The sequence below is a fragment of the Poecilia reticulata genome, linkage group LG5 (genome assembly GCF_000633615.1).
Source record: "Poecilia reticulata strain Guanapo linkage group LG5, Guppy_female_1.0+MT, whole genome shotgun sequence".
NCBI lineage: Eukaryota > Metazoa > Chordata > Actinopteri > Cyprinodontiformes > Poeciliidae > Poecilia > Poecilia reticulata.
Genome location: NC_024335.1, coordinates 23761765 through 23776268, shown reverse-complemented (window position 1 = coordinate 23776268; position 14504 = coordinate 23761765). Strand labels below are relative to the sequence as shown.

At 39.1% G+C, this 14504-nt stretch overlaps 1 protein-coding gene across 1 annotated transcript in view; it reads left to right on the top strand.

Moving 5' to 3' along the window:
- grm2a (glutamate receptor, metabotropic 2a) overlaps positions 1-14504 on the top strand; it is a 48165-nt gene that overhangs the window by 1993 nt on the left and 31668 nt on the right. Inside the window, exon 2 of the mRNA XM_008409855.2 lies at positions 13152-13904. Within this exon, the coding sequence (XP_008408077.1) occupies positions 13377-13904 (528 nt within the window). The 5' untranslated portion in view covers positions 13152-13376. The remainder of the gene's footprint in view (positions 1-13151; positions 13905-14504) is intronic.

The following is a 14504-nucleotide window of genomic DNA, read 5'->3' as shown; positions in this document are numbered from 1 at the left end:
GTGGGGGTCTCATCTGGAGTCCCTAAACAGATCGGTCTCACCTGCGGTTAGTTTGACCTTTCATCGCTATAGTTTGACAGTCAGAGGGTTCCCTCTTCCAGAGGAAACGGACATAGTGGCAGAACTTGGAAGCAATGCGGAAGTTATCCACTCCATCATCTTCTAAACTGAGTCATTTACTGATATGGCGCCATTTTTTTTGTTTGTTTTTTTTGTTTTTTTTTTTTGGCACAACTTGTAAAAATGGGTAAAACGCTTTAAGGATTTTTTTTTTTTTTTATAGAAGCAGCATAATCTCATGGTGAAGAAAACCTGATGTTAGGACGTAGTAATCACTTGTTGATGCTGTCAGGACATTATACAACCCCTTCTACCAATCAGACATGAACTTAGTCTTCTTTAACTCCTAACAAAGTTAAAAGAGGGATCTTGACCCTCTGCTTCTTTCTTTCTGTCGTCTTCTTCTCAGCTCACCCAGCAGGTTCTCATAGGATTTAGGTCTGTGGACCAAAACGCCTATGAAAGAGGAGGTTGATTTTGTATTTGCTGAATCATTTTTATGTAAAACTGGCCAGATGCCAGTGTCCAGCATGAAGTTCAAAAGACAACTCATATCTTGTTTCTGGGAGAAGCCAGCAGATTTTTATTATTATTATTATTATTATTATTATTATTATTATTATTTAAATTGAGGTATTTGAACAAGAAAAGCTAGAGCAATATGAAGGTTTTAATATCAAAAAGCTTAAAATTAGCCTCATTTGACTGAAACACAATGTCCCAGTTGAAATCCCATTAGAGTTTATTAAGCCCACACCACAAACATGTTGATGTTTGTGACGGTAGAACAGAAAAATAAATAAATAAATTCAGTCGTCATTCCCATATATGGGGCACATGTATAGTCTAATAGTCTTTTCTACAGTTCTCCAACAGTGAAATTTGTTTACATATCTTATCATCTTCTCCAATGTGCATTTTGGAAAGATAAATGAATATCTGTCCACATCCAACACAGGCCAGAGGCCGGGAAGAATTGACTTGTCATCTTTATATATCTGTGTAACTGAAAGTAATGGATCATTAATAAGAAGTTCTTAGAAACTGATCAAAAATGAAAGTACAAAAAGAAAACACTTCAGTTGCGTTTAGGAATTAACGAGTGCTAGGATTGTATGATTACATCTTAGCACTGAATTTTCTCAGCTAAATAAATCTAATAATCCAAAACAATTTCTTAATCAAAATGATTCATTGTGCGATTATGCTAAAAATACGTTTTAAATAGATTTTTAACATCTTTTCCAGAGGTGGCAACAAAGTTTTCTGCATCTTACCAAAAGATGCAGAAGACTTGAACGCCACCCTTTATCTATTTTTTCTCAAAAGAAGTTTAAAAGTTCCTCACACTTGTAAAAAAAAACAAACAAAAAAAAAACGTTGCACACTTTAGAAATACACTCAGGTCCACTCAAACAGAAACAAATATTCAGCATTGCAGCAGAAACGAAACTTGACCTTTCTGCTCTCTCGGCTGCGAGTTAAAGCATGAGTCTTGTTAACATCATTCAAAGCTTTTACATGGAGGCTGTATTAGCCACCTGCCACTCTGCATGAAGACCAGCTCTGCTCCCATCAAACCTGACAGCTTAATAGGTTAGTCTTACGTACGGCTGAACAAATACACTCACACACTGATGTGTGAGGCGATGCACTTTTTGTTTTTTGTCCACACGAAGCCTCGCGTGCGCTGCGAACCTAAAGCGTTTATTTTTATTTTAAAATTTGCAGTGTTTCTCCAACAGTACGGCTAAAAGACACAGCTGCTCCAATCAGCCTGATTGCGGCTGTGCCATGGCAACCAATAGCTGAAAATACATGTTGGCTTTATTTTTAACGCATCCTCACGAGTGGAAATGGCTACACTGTCTTTATAATTCCTGTTATTTTTACGCTTTAAAAAAATAAAATAAAAAATCCATGCAGAGCTCCTTCGGACAAATGCTCTACGCTTTTTTTTTTTCCACTGGAAATAACTTAACGAAGCCAGAAGAGTGATGCATCGGACTAAAGCAGCATTGTACCTCGTGCTGCTCAAGCAGGGAACATTCGATCACGGACTTATTCAGGTGAAAGCACAGAAACGCTCACCATTAATTAGTAATGTGAGTCTTAAGTAAGCTGCACTAATAATTTACATTGTGAGTAAAAACCAACTGTTGCTGGCTCGCTCAGCTTCAGCTGAAAAGGGATCACTGTTTTGATGGAGAACAGTTCAGGGGTTCTGAATTTCTTTGGATGTTCATAAAAACCTGGATGTGTAATTTATTCCTCATAAGATACCTGCAATGAGGAAAGACAGGAACAAAGAGAACGCGACCTACCAAATCATACAACAACGTGACGGAAACAGTTCAGCTGCTTTAAAATGACTGGTAACTGGATGGACACTTGTGTTGCTAATTATCGATGCTGATCATGAATCATGAGAGTAATAGTTTTAAAAGTAGGAGGAGCATTGCATGCGTTCCAGAGTTACAAGCAAAATCCAACAAGTCAAATAAATCGAATCATTCAATCTACAGAAATTATTGTTACACTGGGTCGACTTTGGACCTGCAGGTTTCTCCCTCTGGGGCGATTTTTGATTAACCCCAACTCTACATAACTGCAGCTACTTTTTGTAAAAGCCCAAATCTCCAGCAAATAAACAAACAAAAAAAAAAACATATTTAAAATAAAATGTGCTTCAAATATTAGTTTTGGAACGGAGTGCGTCGTCGTTTTAATGTTGTGGCTGCATTTGCTGGTCTGAGAACTGACAGCAGTTTTCTTCTTATACCAGAATTTATCATTAAAATGTAAAGGAAACCTTAACTGAGGCAATGAGGAATAAGGAGTGTCTCTTTTCATTTTGTGATATTTGTGGACTATAACTGTTTATGTGTATCCTTCATTTCTCTCAGTGATGTGGGACACATGTAAAACGTTTTGCTGCACTGTACAAGCATTAGTATTTGTGATTTTTATCTAGGATTCATAATTTATTTAGTTATTCACCAGTTTGACCAGCCTTTGGCTCAGCAGAAATTACACGGCTACAATGCATCAGTTAGGATTCGATGGTATTATTAGCAAAAAAACACAAAAAAAAAAAGAAATATGATGAGAGATTGAAAGTTGTATGCTTTGTTTTCAAACCGTAGACTGTTTCAGATGCTGACAATACACCCGCTCACCAAATAATTCATAGCTAAAACTCTGTGATTTGCTGCTTTTTAAATATTTGTTATGATTTTGATCAACATAACTTTACTGTAGTCTCCAGTAGGACAACCTGTACTTAAAATATGTTTTAAATCTATTCAGGAACGATCCTGAGGAACAGCTTCCCAGATACATTATTTACTGCAGGGAAGAGCTAAATCGAAATGAAAGCAGCTAAAAGGGACAAAACGACCGACTGAAATAGAGACGAGGGGGATACCGTGTGGCTGCGGGATCTTGTAAAAATATCTCTCATTATGCAGAGAATGAAACTCATTTTACACATACGAGACCTAAATTAGAAAAAGATGAAGCGGCTTCGTCCGAGCTGCAATTCCCGTCCTGGCACACAGATTTATGGTTATATAAATGGCAAAGTTTTGTCACGGAAAAGCCAAATGATCTCATGTTTTTTAATGTGTAAACTAATTTAACTTCAAATCATTAAGTATTCTGGTCACACTGGAGCACTTCTAATGACTTGCTTAAAAGCCTCCTACTTTTTCCGGCCGTTTTTCTTCCTTTTTTGTTTTTTGTGATGGTGGAAGCTGCAACGAAACCTTCTCAAACAAAGGAGTTTCACTTTTGCGCCACATTCAGGGCAATCACTGGGCTCGCAGTAATGAGTGTTCAGACAAGAAAGGGAGTGAATGGCTGTTTAATGAGTGAAATGGCAACGTGAGAACCCAAAGAAGGGATTCCCCTCAGCAGGTGATGCGAGAAGAAAGGAGGCAGAGGCGGAGCTCAGCCAGTAACCTGCGAGGACAGAAGGATGTAAACGTAAAGATGGTGGCACAGCATAAAATTTGCTGTACCTTTTGATCAGATGTGTCAAACTGAAGGCCCGCGGGCCAAAACTGGCCCGCTATAAGTTGCTATGTGATCCTCTGGACTCTGCAGGGACACACAGATGATAACAGCTGTGTGCTAAAATATTTTATCATTCAAATCGGAGCAGTTTTTATCTGTACACTGCCAAATTAAATCAATGTGAAGAGGTATTCAATGTTAAGAAGTTCTCAACAAATTCTTGTATTATTTTTTAAACATTTTAATATTTTAGTGGTTTGATAATGGGTAGTTTTATCAGTATATGCTGCCACATCCTGAATGGGGAGAATCATTTCTCTGGAGGAGTTGAAATAGACGCACTAATCGAATGTAAAGACAAACTATCATCCACAAGAATCCAGAGGTCTAAGACAATGTTCAATAAAAAAATTCATTAATTATGAAATAATTAAGATTCTAAAAATATACATTAGTGAATACATGCATTTTATGTATAAAAGCGTCAATTTCATACATGCATGCTGCAGCACATAGTGTCACTGTGGAACTGCCCAAGTGAATTTGATTGGTCTGAATTTGACTCTTTGTGACATTTAGCCAATCAGATGCTCGACTCCATATATGAGAGTTCAAATTTACTAATGGTGTAAGAGTGCAGCATAATGATGATGGACTAATTGGTTTAGTATTGAAATATAAATGTAAATGAAATAATAAATGTCACGTTTATTATTGCCTAGTTTTTACAAGGCATTAAAAATACGCTCATATTTCTGAGTAATTAAGGATCAGAGTAAATTCAATCCTTTGAAGTCATCATTTTTATATATAATGTTTTATTCAGCCAGTAATTTGTTTATTACAGTTTGATCGTTTTGCAAGAATATCTCAAAAATATCCATCAAGTTCAAGTTTAACCTTTAACTTCCACCTCATTCTCTAATTGCGAGATGCCTAAATGGCCTCACAGGAAAAGGTCAGTGTTTGTGTTTGTAGAAGACGTTTCGTCATGTTAATGATGTAGCTCTGCCTATCGCTGAGTCTGCCTATTGTCCCTTATTACACCTAGATATAAATATCTGGTTGCTTAAGTATGCTCCAGATTTCTCAGAGAAATTTTTTGTTGATTCGTAAAAGTTAAATGGAGAAATGGATGCGATTTTGTTTGTGTGTCACTGGAGCCCAAAAGTATGCAATACCAAATGGTTACAAAGGGCCCCCACCTCTTACTTGTTGACAGCAGCAACACGCCACCATGAACAAGGTTTAGAAATAACATGGATACATTTTAGTCTTAAAATGACGTGTTAACATGTCTGCTCCCGGTAGAGTGGTTCACTTCCAGTATTGATCCACAACCTTCCCAATTGTCAAAGTGCCTCGAAATACGTGTAATTTATACAATGCGAGATTTTTTTTTAAAAGTGAGTCAAAGATTAGATTTTTCTGCATTTTTTTCAGTTTAGAATTATGAAAAAAGTCGTGAAGAAAGTCTTGTTTCTCACATCCTTACCAGGTGCTGTGTTTAGGTGCTATACATTATTTCATCTGGATTTGATAATCAGTCTTTGAACAAACATATTTAGGCAATCAATTAATAATCTTACTAAGGAGTTGCAATGTAATAGTTGGTAGCACGGTTGCCTGGCAGCAAGAAGGTTCTGAGTTTTAATAATCGTTTTTCTGCATGAAGTTTAAATAATCTTCCTGTGCATGAGTGGAGTTAAGAAGATAAAAAGTGAAGTTGAGTGAAAAAATGTGCTGTGCTCAGAACAGCAAGTAACTAAACTTAGCATAAAAAATTAAAAATGAAGGAATGTATTTTTGATGTCATTTTTTGTAACGTTTCTTACTGCTCCTAAAAAAACCTGTTTCCAGATTTGCCTAGAGGCATTGCTAGTTGACCAAAAAACACATTTCCATATTTTTTGTGCAGTTCCTGTCTGTGGTCACATCAAACCTCAAGATGCAATTTTGACAATTACGACATTATGTTTCTTTATGGCTACGCTCCAGCCTTTTACAACCTGCCAATTATGAATGTGCTGAAAGCATAAAATGACCAGAAATTACATTCACTTGTCCGACCAGAGAAATTAGAGCAACTATTATGCCAAACAGTCATTACATGCTTAGCGATGTTAGCTTGTGCCACGAGAGTTTTTCTATTCCAATAAAAATAGTGATTTAGTGGGATGTTGGACAGACTTACATATGCACCTGCTTAGTATAACTCCCAATTCTCATTGGCACTTTTTGTGATTTGAATCCATCTTTGGAAACATAACACCAAAAGCTTTAAAAAAAAAAGTGCAACATGCTTTTTGTTTTGGCTCTAGTGGCCTTTATTTTAAAGTGCTAATGACAGAAAAGTAGGGTGGTGAGAGAGAGAGAGGACATGCAGCAAAGGTCACCAGGCCAGGAATCGAACCTGCGACCGCCGTGTTGAGGACTAAGGCCTTCTTACGTGGGTTGTGCTTAACCCCTGCGTCATCACAGCACCCCAAAAATGTGCAACATGTTTGAAAGAAAGATAAAAAAATAAAAAAATGTGATATTTGCTCACCTTTGCAATGTTTTCAGTCTTTTCACATGCAAAACTCACCACTGCCTGGTGTAAACCAGGCCCTTGTTCTACACTTTTGCTTCATTCAGAGGGTCTGGAGTCTCTGCTGTTGAGAAACAGTTGGCTACTGGGGTGTGGAGTCTGTTGAGGTTATAAATTTTACCCAATCGCTAACATTTGCCCGTGAAGGATATAATGCACCAATTAAATGTTAAGAAGCTTACCAGAGACTGCCTGCACTGTAACCAGCTGTTCTCCACTGCAAAGAGAGAAGTAGTGATCCAAACAAGGCGGCTGTTGATGTTAATTCAATGTTTGGAAGTGTGGCACAACGTGCACTGAACTGCTTCGTTCACTTCCACCGCTGCCTTTGCTAAAAAGCCAGGCGGACTGCAAGTCTAGAAAATTGTCGTCATCGTTCACAACTTCTAAATCCACCTGAAACAATCCAAGTCAAGAGGAGAAAGCCAAGAACGTCCTGGAAGTGAGAATCTAGTAGCAAATCCCGTAGGCCTACACACAACTGTTTTCTTTTAAAGTTGTTCCTCAGAAAAGCTGTAACTTTGGAAAATGCTACCAGTACAGACTGGTAAAAAAAAAAAAAGAAAAGTGCTCTAGTGGCCTTTAAATGGATCAACATTTACTCCATTAGCAAATTTGCTTGAAAGTATGCTCTGTCTGAAACATTTTCTGCAAGTGATATTTTATAAACTGCAAAAAGCATAAATGTGTGTTGTGAGAAGCTTTTGGTGGAGCGGTGTGTAAACGGCTCAGTTTCCACAAACAAATCTCTGATTTGGGTGGTTTCATTTGATGCCACCAGGGGAGATTTCGGGTGGAGAACAAAAACATCCTGATGAAAATGAAACCAATTTAAATATTCAAAGGTCATTACCAAGTTTAATTCTCCACAGGTGCTTCCAACTTGAGTTTAATTTATTGTTTGTGCGGGGAAACGCGCGCGCATAGCGCATGTGTACTTTTTGTGCCTCCCTTCCTTTTTACAAACTATGATCTTCGGAGCATTCCCACCCCCACCACCAAGGACCCCTTCTCTTTGTCAGCTTGGAAATGTGATTTTAGGGAAGCCTGACTTCCATTACCTTTGCTTCCTCTCAGCGACGCTCCAACTCATTTCACCTGGGATCTCCAACCTGCTCATCCAGGCTTACGGCTGCACACACACACACACACACACCGGATGACCTCCACTCTTCAACACTTTCTGTCGCCTGGGGGGTTATTACCATATTAATGCTGCACTTCCACTCCTAACGGAAAATGAGTGTCATAAAAAAATCAGCATCCTTCTCAAACCTTACCCTTATTTCTGTTTCGCTGCTGCCCACACCGTCATGCAGCCTCCACCTCCTCCTCCCCGTTCCTCTCACATCTGCCATCTTTTCTTGTAATTTTACCCCCCCACCCCCATCCCTCCCAATTCCCTCACACAGTCTAGTTTGAAGTGTGTAAAAATGCTGGCAGGATTTACTCTCTCTTGAATTAAAAAAAAGGCCATCTGGTTAAAAGGGATATGGAGATGACTTGATAAGACGAGAAAGAAAAAGAATAAGAGCCATTGTTTTTCTTTAAAGTTTGAGCGTGCACACCAAAATCCTGGGTGGGATTTGTCGAGTGTAAATATTGCTGTTCGCAGCTGTGATTTCTACACGCGCACGCACACGCACACACACACACACACACACACTGGCTGAGTGATCAAAAATGGGCTAGAAACAATACCCAACAGGTACTGGATAAAAAGAAAACCTACAGAGGGGAGATTTAAATTCTTATCGTGTCGTCTAAGTCAGGCAACGTCTCCAGATGTCTGTCTTTTCCATTGAGGGTTAACATGTCGATGCATACAGCGCTTTGCTACTCAGTCACCACCTTTTGTCACAGCCATAGACTTCATTGCGTCTTATTTGGATTTTATGTGATAGAGTGAAGCACAATTGTTTAAAGTTTAACATGTTTGGAGGATTCTGTGTTTTCAGATTTTAGCTCAGCTGTCCTCTAAAAAATTCAAACACGTAAAAAAACCAAAACCAAAACAAAGTCACAGATATATTTCCTGGTTTGAATCCGTCACTGCTGACATTAAAGAAGAGCAGCGGACAAAGACAATATAGAAAATGAATCCACTTGCAGGATGAAGGTGTTATTGCCAATATGAGTTTTGTTTTGTTTAAAGCTCCTGCTTTTGCTGCAGCTCCCACTTTGGGATTTTATGACTCGTCTCGTGCGGTTTCATACGCTGTCGAGCCGTTCTGTGAGGAAACACAGCCCCGCAGCATTAAACTGGTTTTGTAGTCATGTTAAATTGTTGTCAGTGTTTATTTATAACGCCAAGCCATAGGTGTGACTAAACCTCATATGAACGTGGGGGGCTATTGAGGAGGAGTTTCACTTGTTGAACGGCGGCTGAGAGAGCAACCGGGAAAGCCTGTTATTTTGAGCAGAGCGAATAAACAATCTTCTAATGTTAAATACCTCAGACAAGAAATGCGTCATGCAACATCTTCCTATTTACACAAAGAAGTTTTTTTGTTTTTTTTTTTCCCGTCATTGTTTGAACAACGAGGACAAGCGAAGCGGCCACATTTACGTTGCAATTTAATATCTAAACGTTTCTAAGCAGAGGCTTGTATTTTTCAGCTGTTCACGCTTGAGGTGTGCCGGCTTTTTAGGAAGCAAAAAACGTCTTGGCAGGAGTCTCCTCGCTCTGGTCAGGGTTCCCAGCTCTCCCACAAGACCGTGGACCATGCATGATCGGGCTGGCCCACTTGTCCTGGTCTGTCTTCCACTTTCTCTTCATCCCCTCCATCTCCTGGCATGTTTCCATGGAAACAACAGTGCAAAAAAAAAAGAAAAAAGAGGGGGCTGGCGAGGTGAGAGAGAAAGACAGAGAAATCCCAAAGAATGTGCTTTGCACTCTGACTCCTGCTGAGTGTTTTATGTTGTTGTAATAGGTAAGTTTATATTTTTTTAAACGGAAAAAGAGAGAGAAATACAGGCATTATTATCGCTCTGCTCTGGTTTCATGATCGCCCATCGATACAGTTAATTACCACTTGCCAACCTCTTTGCCTCGTTGGGGTAAAAAGGATACGAGACAGACCGTTCTGGCTTGATAATTTACTCAGATAAACTTCTTAACACTCTGTCTAATTAAGCCTCTGAGAATCGAGGCGACTGACACCGGGGACTAGCAGCATAAATCCCCAATTTACAACTAAAACTATGTACACAGTGTGAGTGTGTGTGTGTGCGTGCGCGCACGTGTGTGCTTTCTTTCTGGTGGGTTCATGAAGGCACAAATGTGCATTCTTAAGTGGGAGCTCATACGAAAGCCCTGTCGCAACTCGCTCAGATGGAAGTCTCCTTCAGCATCAGCTCACATATAGATAATTGGGGTTTTTCTCTCCATCATCAGCAGAACACCTTTCATTATGCACGACTGCAATGCAAAACTCTGGCTATTTATAGCTGCTGTTCACATGTAGTCTTCGTTTTACATCTGGGTGTCAATCACAGGCAGGATTTACAACTAAAACACTCTCCGAAAGAGGCTCAGAGGCAAGGACTCAGTTGAAATTATGGAGATCAACAAAACGAGAGACATTTATTTAAGAATTGGTTCATATGAATCCTATTGATTTTCAGGAAAAAACTAAACCGAGAGCTTTTTTTTGTAGGCAATGCCCTTTGGCAACCTTGGTAAAGTCGTGTAAAAGCCTGTAAAGTTCAACTACAGCGATATAAACTGACAATGAATCAATCAGAAACCTTAAATTTGAAACAAACAGAGCGACGCTCCAAATGTAATGTCCTTGACATCCTTCTCGCCATCATTTAGGGGGAAGGCAAATATGCATTCTTTTTCTAATTTGCCACTGTTGCAGATGTAATCTTTGAAAAGATCCACATGCGTCTGTTCTACTTAAATGTCGTGTTCTCTTATTTTTAAGACTAGATATGAGAAATAGAAAAGTTTGCGTTTGTTTCCTCCAGGAAAAGTGTTTTTATCTAGATGTTCTTGGGCACAAATATTAGACATGATTAAGCTACATTTGTTTTATTGCAATCTATGGGATACGAAATTAAATGTTGAACTTTTTAGATCAGAGTTTATTCTAAGAAATAGAATAATTTCTTTAAAACTTTTTATTTATTTATTTGTGCTACCATAAGCTAACAGGTATAATTTAAGCAGCTCAGTTAGAAATTAGTTGCTTCTATAAAACTACATTACTGCAGATAATTTAATTTGATATTTTACATTTAATTCCCGTTAAATACATGGTCAGTTTGTTGCACAGTTCAGTGCCATAAAAGTTCGTATTTGTCCCATTAGTATAGTAAAATACGCATTCAATTCATGTCAATATTTAAACCCGAATAAGGACCCCATAACTACTTTTTGTGCTTCATTTGACCAAATTATTTACTGGTTAAAATGTTACAGGTCACTTAGAGCATTTCACAAAACGAACGGTGTAAAGACGAGGCATCGCTTATTAAAGTGTAACAAGCAGTTTGTCATGTTTCTGAGCAGCTTGGATGCACAGATGTTTTGACACTTTTTTAGTTTAATTTATACTGACTTTGCAGATTAAACATGCATATTTGTTTATTTTTATGAACCCTACAGCTGCACTGTCCAACCTGAAGACGGATTTAAATCCTTAATAAAAGATAAAAGGCTCTAATGTGCTAAAAAAAAAAAAAAAACCTGTTAACCAAGATTCTTTGGATTACATCCCATCAATTGAGTCAAATAGCAACCCTTTTTTTTTTGCTTGGAGCTGATTCCAGTAATTTACCTTCCTCTTTCTCCGTTTAATTTTTCTCTCTTTTTTGCATGAAGTGTTTGTGTGTGGAAGGCGGTGAACAGTTGATGTGACATGACAAAATGTTCCCTGAGGATACGTTTTGTTACCGCTGCAGCTCGTTGTAGTACAGGAGTGTTCAGTCACGTGATCATAAAAGAGTTGCGCAATCATGTTCCTTAAAAGAAAAGTGAAATGAGGTCACAGACACAATAGAGCAGCGAGAGGAGAAGCCAACGATTAAAATACGACGCAGGTTCTTCTTAAACTGGCCAAAGATTAACTGTGGTTTTGCTGGAGACTCCAGAAAACCATCCGGAGAATGTTTGCGTTTTAATTTAGCATGCTAACATTGAACTCTAAAAAGCTTCTCTCAAAACTTAGTATTGTTGCTACGGAAACTACAGTTTCTATAGCATCATTTTAGCATAGTAAACGTCTGCTAAAATGGCCCAGCCTATGTTTTCAGCCAACACGTTGGGCACGTCAAGAGGAAACGAATCGATTAATATGTTAAAACAAACGATACTTGAGCGACGAAGCGATTCAGTTCTGCCAGCGGCGGCGTTTATATGGAGGTCCATGAAACCCAGCTTTTATTTTGAAATCCCACTTCCGCTTATTTGAACTTGGACCTAAATGTTTAGCTATGAACTAAATATTTACAGCTACCTAAGTGTGTAGTTAACAAGCCAAGTATTTAGCTGGAAAAGTAAATGTTTAGTTCGGAAAATAAATATTTAGTTTGAAGCTAAATATTTTGTTAGCAAAATAAATATTTAATTTGGAGCTAAATATTTTGTAAACAACATATTGAGTTTGAAAGATAAATGTTTAGCTCACTATTTAGCTAGCTTATTTTTATCTAAATATTTAATTTAAAAGTTAAATATTTAGTTTTAAAACGAAATAGTTTGTGAATTAAATATTTAGTTTGGAACCATGACATTTATAAATGTGTAAATAACATGTTTAATGTGACTGAAAAATGAACTCTTGTATTTTTTTTTTTTTTACTCAGGCTAAATAAACCTAAATATTGCTGTTAATTTCTTACTGTGTAGCTTTAGAAATTGTGAAATGTTCAATGCCAGGCATGTTGCAATAAACTAAAACCATTCTTTTAGTTTCTCTACAATGTTGTCTCTGGGTCTCCTGCTGTGTTCCTTTGCCTTCATGATGCCGTTTGTTCACCAAAATCCTCTAACGAACCTTTGACACCAAAACAGCTGGATTTATACAGAGAAAAATAAAATCACACAATTGCACTCTGCAGGTTAGTAAGGTGATTTCTACAGGATGTTTGTAGAATTTTACGAAAAGATATCAGAGTAAACTGGGCTGAATACTAATGTGCAAAACACTTATATTTTCTTTGTAAAAAAGACGAAACAAAAAAAAAAACGTTTAACTTGTTTGGGGTTTCTAGGAGTCAAGACTGCAAAGAGAAAAAAGTGTTTATTTAAAGTAGATTATTGTGTGATGTGTTAGTCTACAAATACACCCTCATTTATTCCTCCTGTCACACCGAACTGCCTAATTCACAGAAATATTGATTTACTCATGCAGATGTTGTAAAATGTTTCCACTGAACGAGTCTGTCTCTGGCAGACACAGTGTCTGTAAGACAAAGGGATCATTGTACTTCAACTCCAAAGCTCTGACTGAAATTCCCTCTGTTTGATCTGCAGGCTGTAATCTACAAACGCTCAGAAGAAGAGACGGACGAAAGGGATGGCGGCGATGCTGTACATGGCCTCTGTCAGAATAAAAACAACAGCGCTTTGAGATTTGCTGGTGCTGCTGCGCCTTTGAGATTTTTTTTTTTTTTCCCTTTCGGTGGCACCATCGTCAGCTCTGACCAGCCACTGAGCAGACCCCACAGGCAGGACAGAGTCATTGTTTTCTCCAGGGACATGTCATTGGGGAAATCCCCCACGTGGGGGGTGCGCCCCGTGCCCCGACCCCTCAGGCTGTCCCATCTGAGCCTGCTCTGCCTATGCGTTTCCCTCTTTACCCAGGCGACACACGGCCTGCCTGTGGTGGCTTATAACACGGACTCCAAGAAGGAGATCACCCTGGAAGGAGATCTAATGATTGGCGGCTTGTTTCCTGTGCATCAGAAGGGCGAGGGGTTGGAAGACTGTGGGAAGATCAATTCACAGAGAGGGATCCAGAGACTGGAGGCGATGCTGCTGGCCTTGGATGAAATCAACAGGGACGAGCGGATCCTTCCTGGGATCAGACTCGGAGCCCACATACTGGACACCTGTTCCAAGGACACCTACGCTCTGGAGCAGTCCCTGGAGTTTGTCAGGGCCTCGCTCACCAAAGTGGATGACAGCGAGTACACGTGCCCTGACGGTTCCTACGCCATTCACGATGACGTCCCTCTCGCCATCTCTGGGGTCATTGGAGGCTCCTATAGTGATGTATCTATCCAGGTAGGCATATGTGATGAGTTTGACCGTTTTTACTGTAAGACAGCCTTTTAAAGACTCCATCAGGTGATTCTCGCAGCTATTGTGGGCTGGAGAGAGAAGACATAAAGCAGGATTCAGCTGCGAGTGTGAAATATTATAACAGCCCACTTAGACTTAAATACCCCTCGCAATTACCCTTTGCAAGATCTTAACCCTGGGACTTAATGAGTATCAGTTCCACAGGAGGATCTGTTTACCTGAACACAAATGTGCCCGAGTAATCTAATTTAGAGGATCTCTTTCTCTTCCCCTGTAATTTACACTTTGGCAGTGGTCCTGTCAGAGGCAGACGTGCTGCAGATGTTGCACTTGGGACTGCCTGACGGGATGACTAGCGACAGCCTGATTACGCTCTGTTCCTTTTGGCTCATTCAGGCTGATACGAGGAAATCTCTGCTAATTGGCTCTCCGAATCCTTGGCAGTAACGCAGTTTCTACATCGGTGTGGTTCCAAGTCATTGTGAGGAGGAGACGGTGTGTCCTTTTGGAAATGAGATTTGTAAATATCCACAAATATGCATGCTCGAAATCATTAAGGCAGAGACATCATCATCATCATCA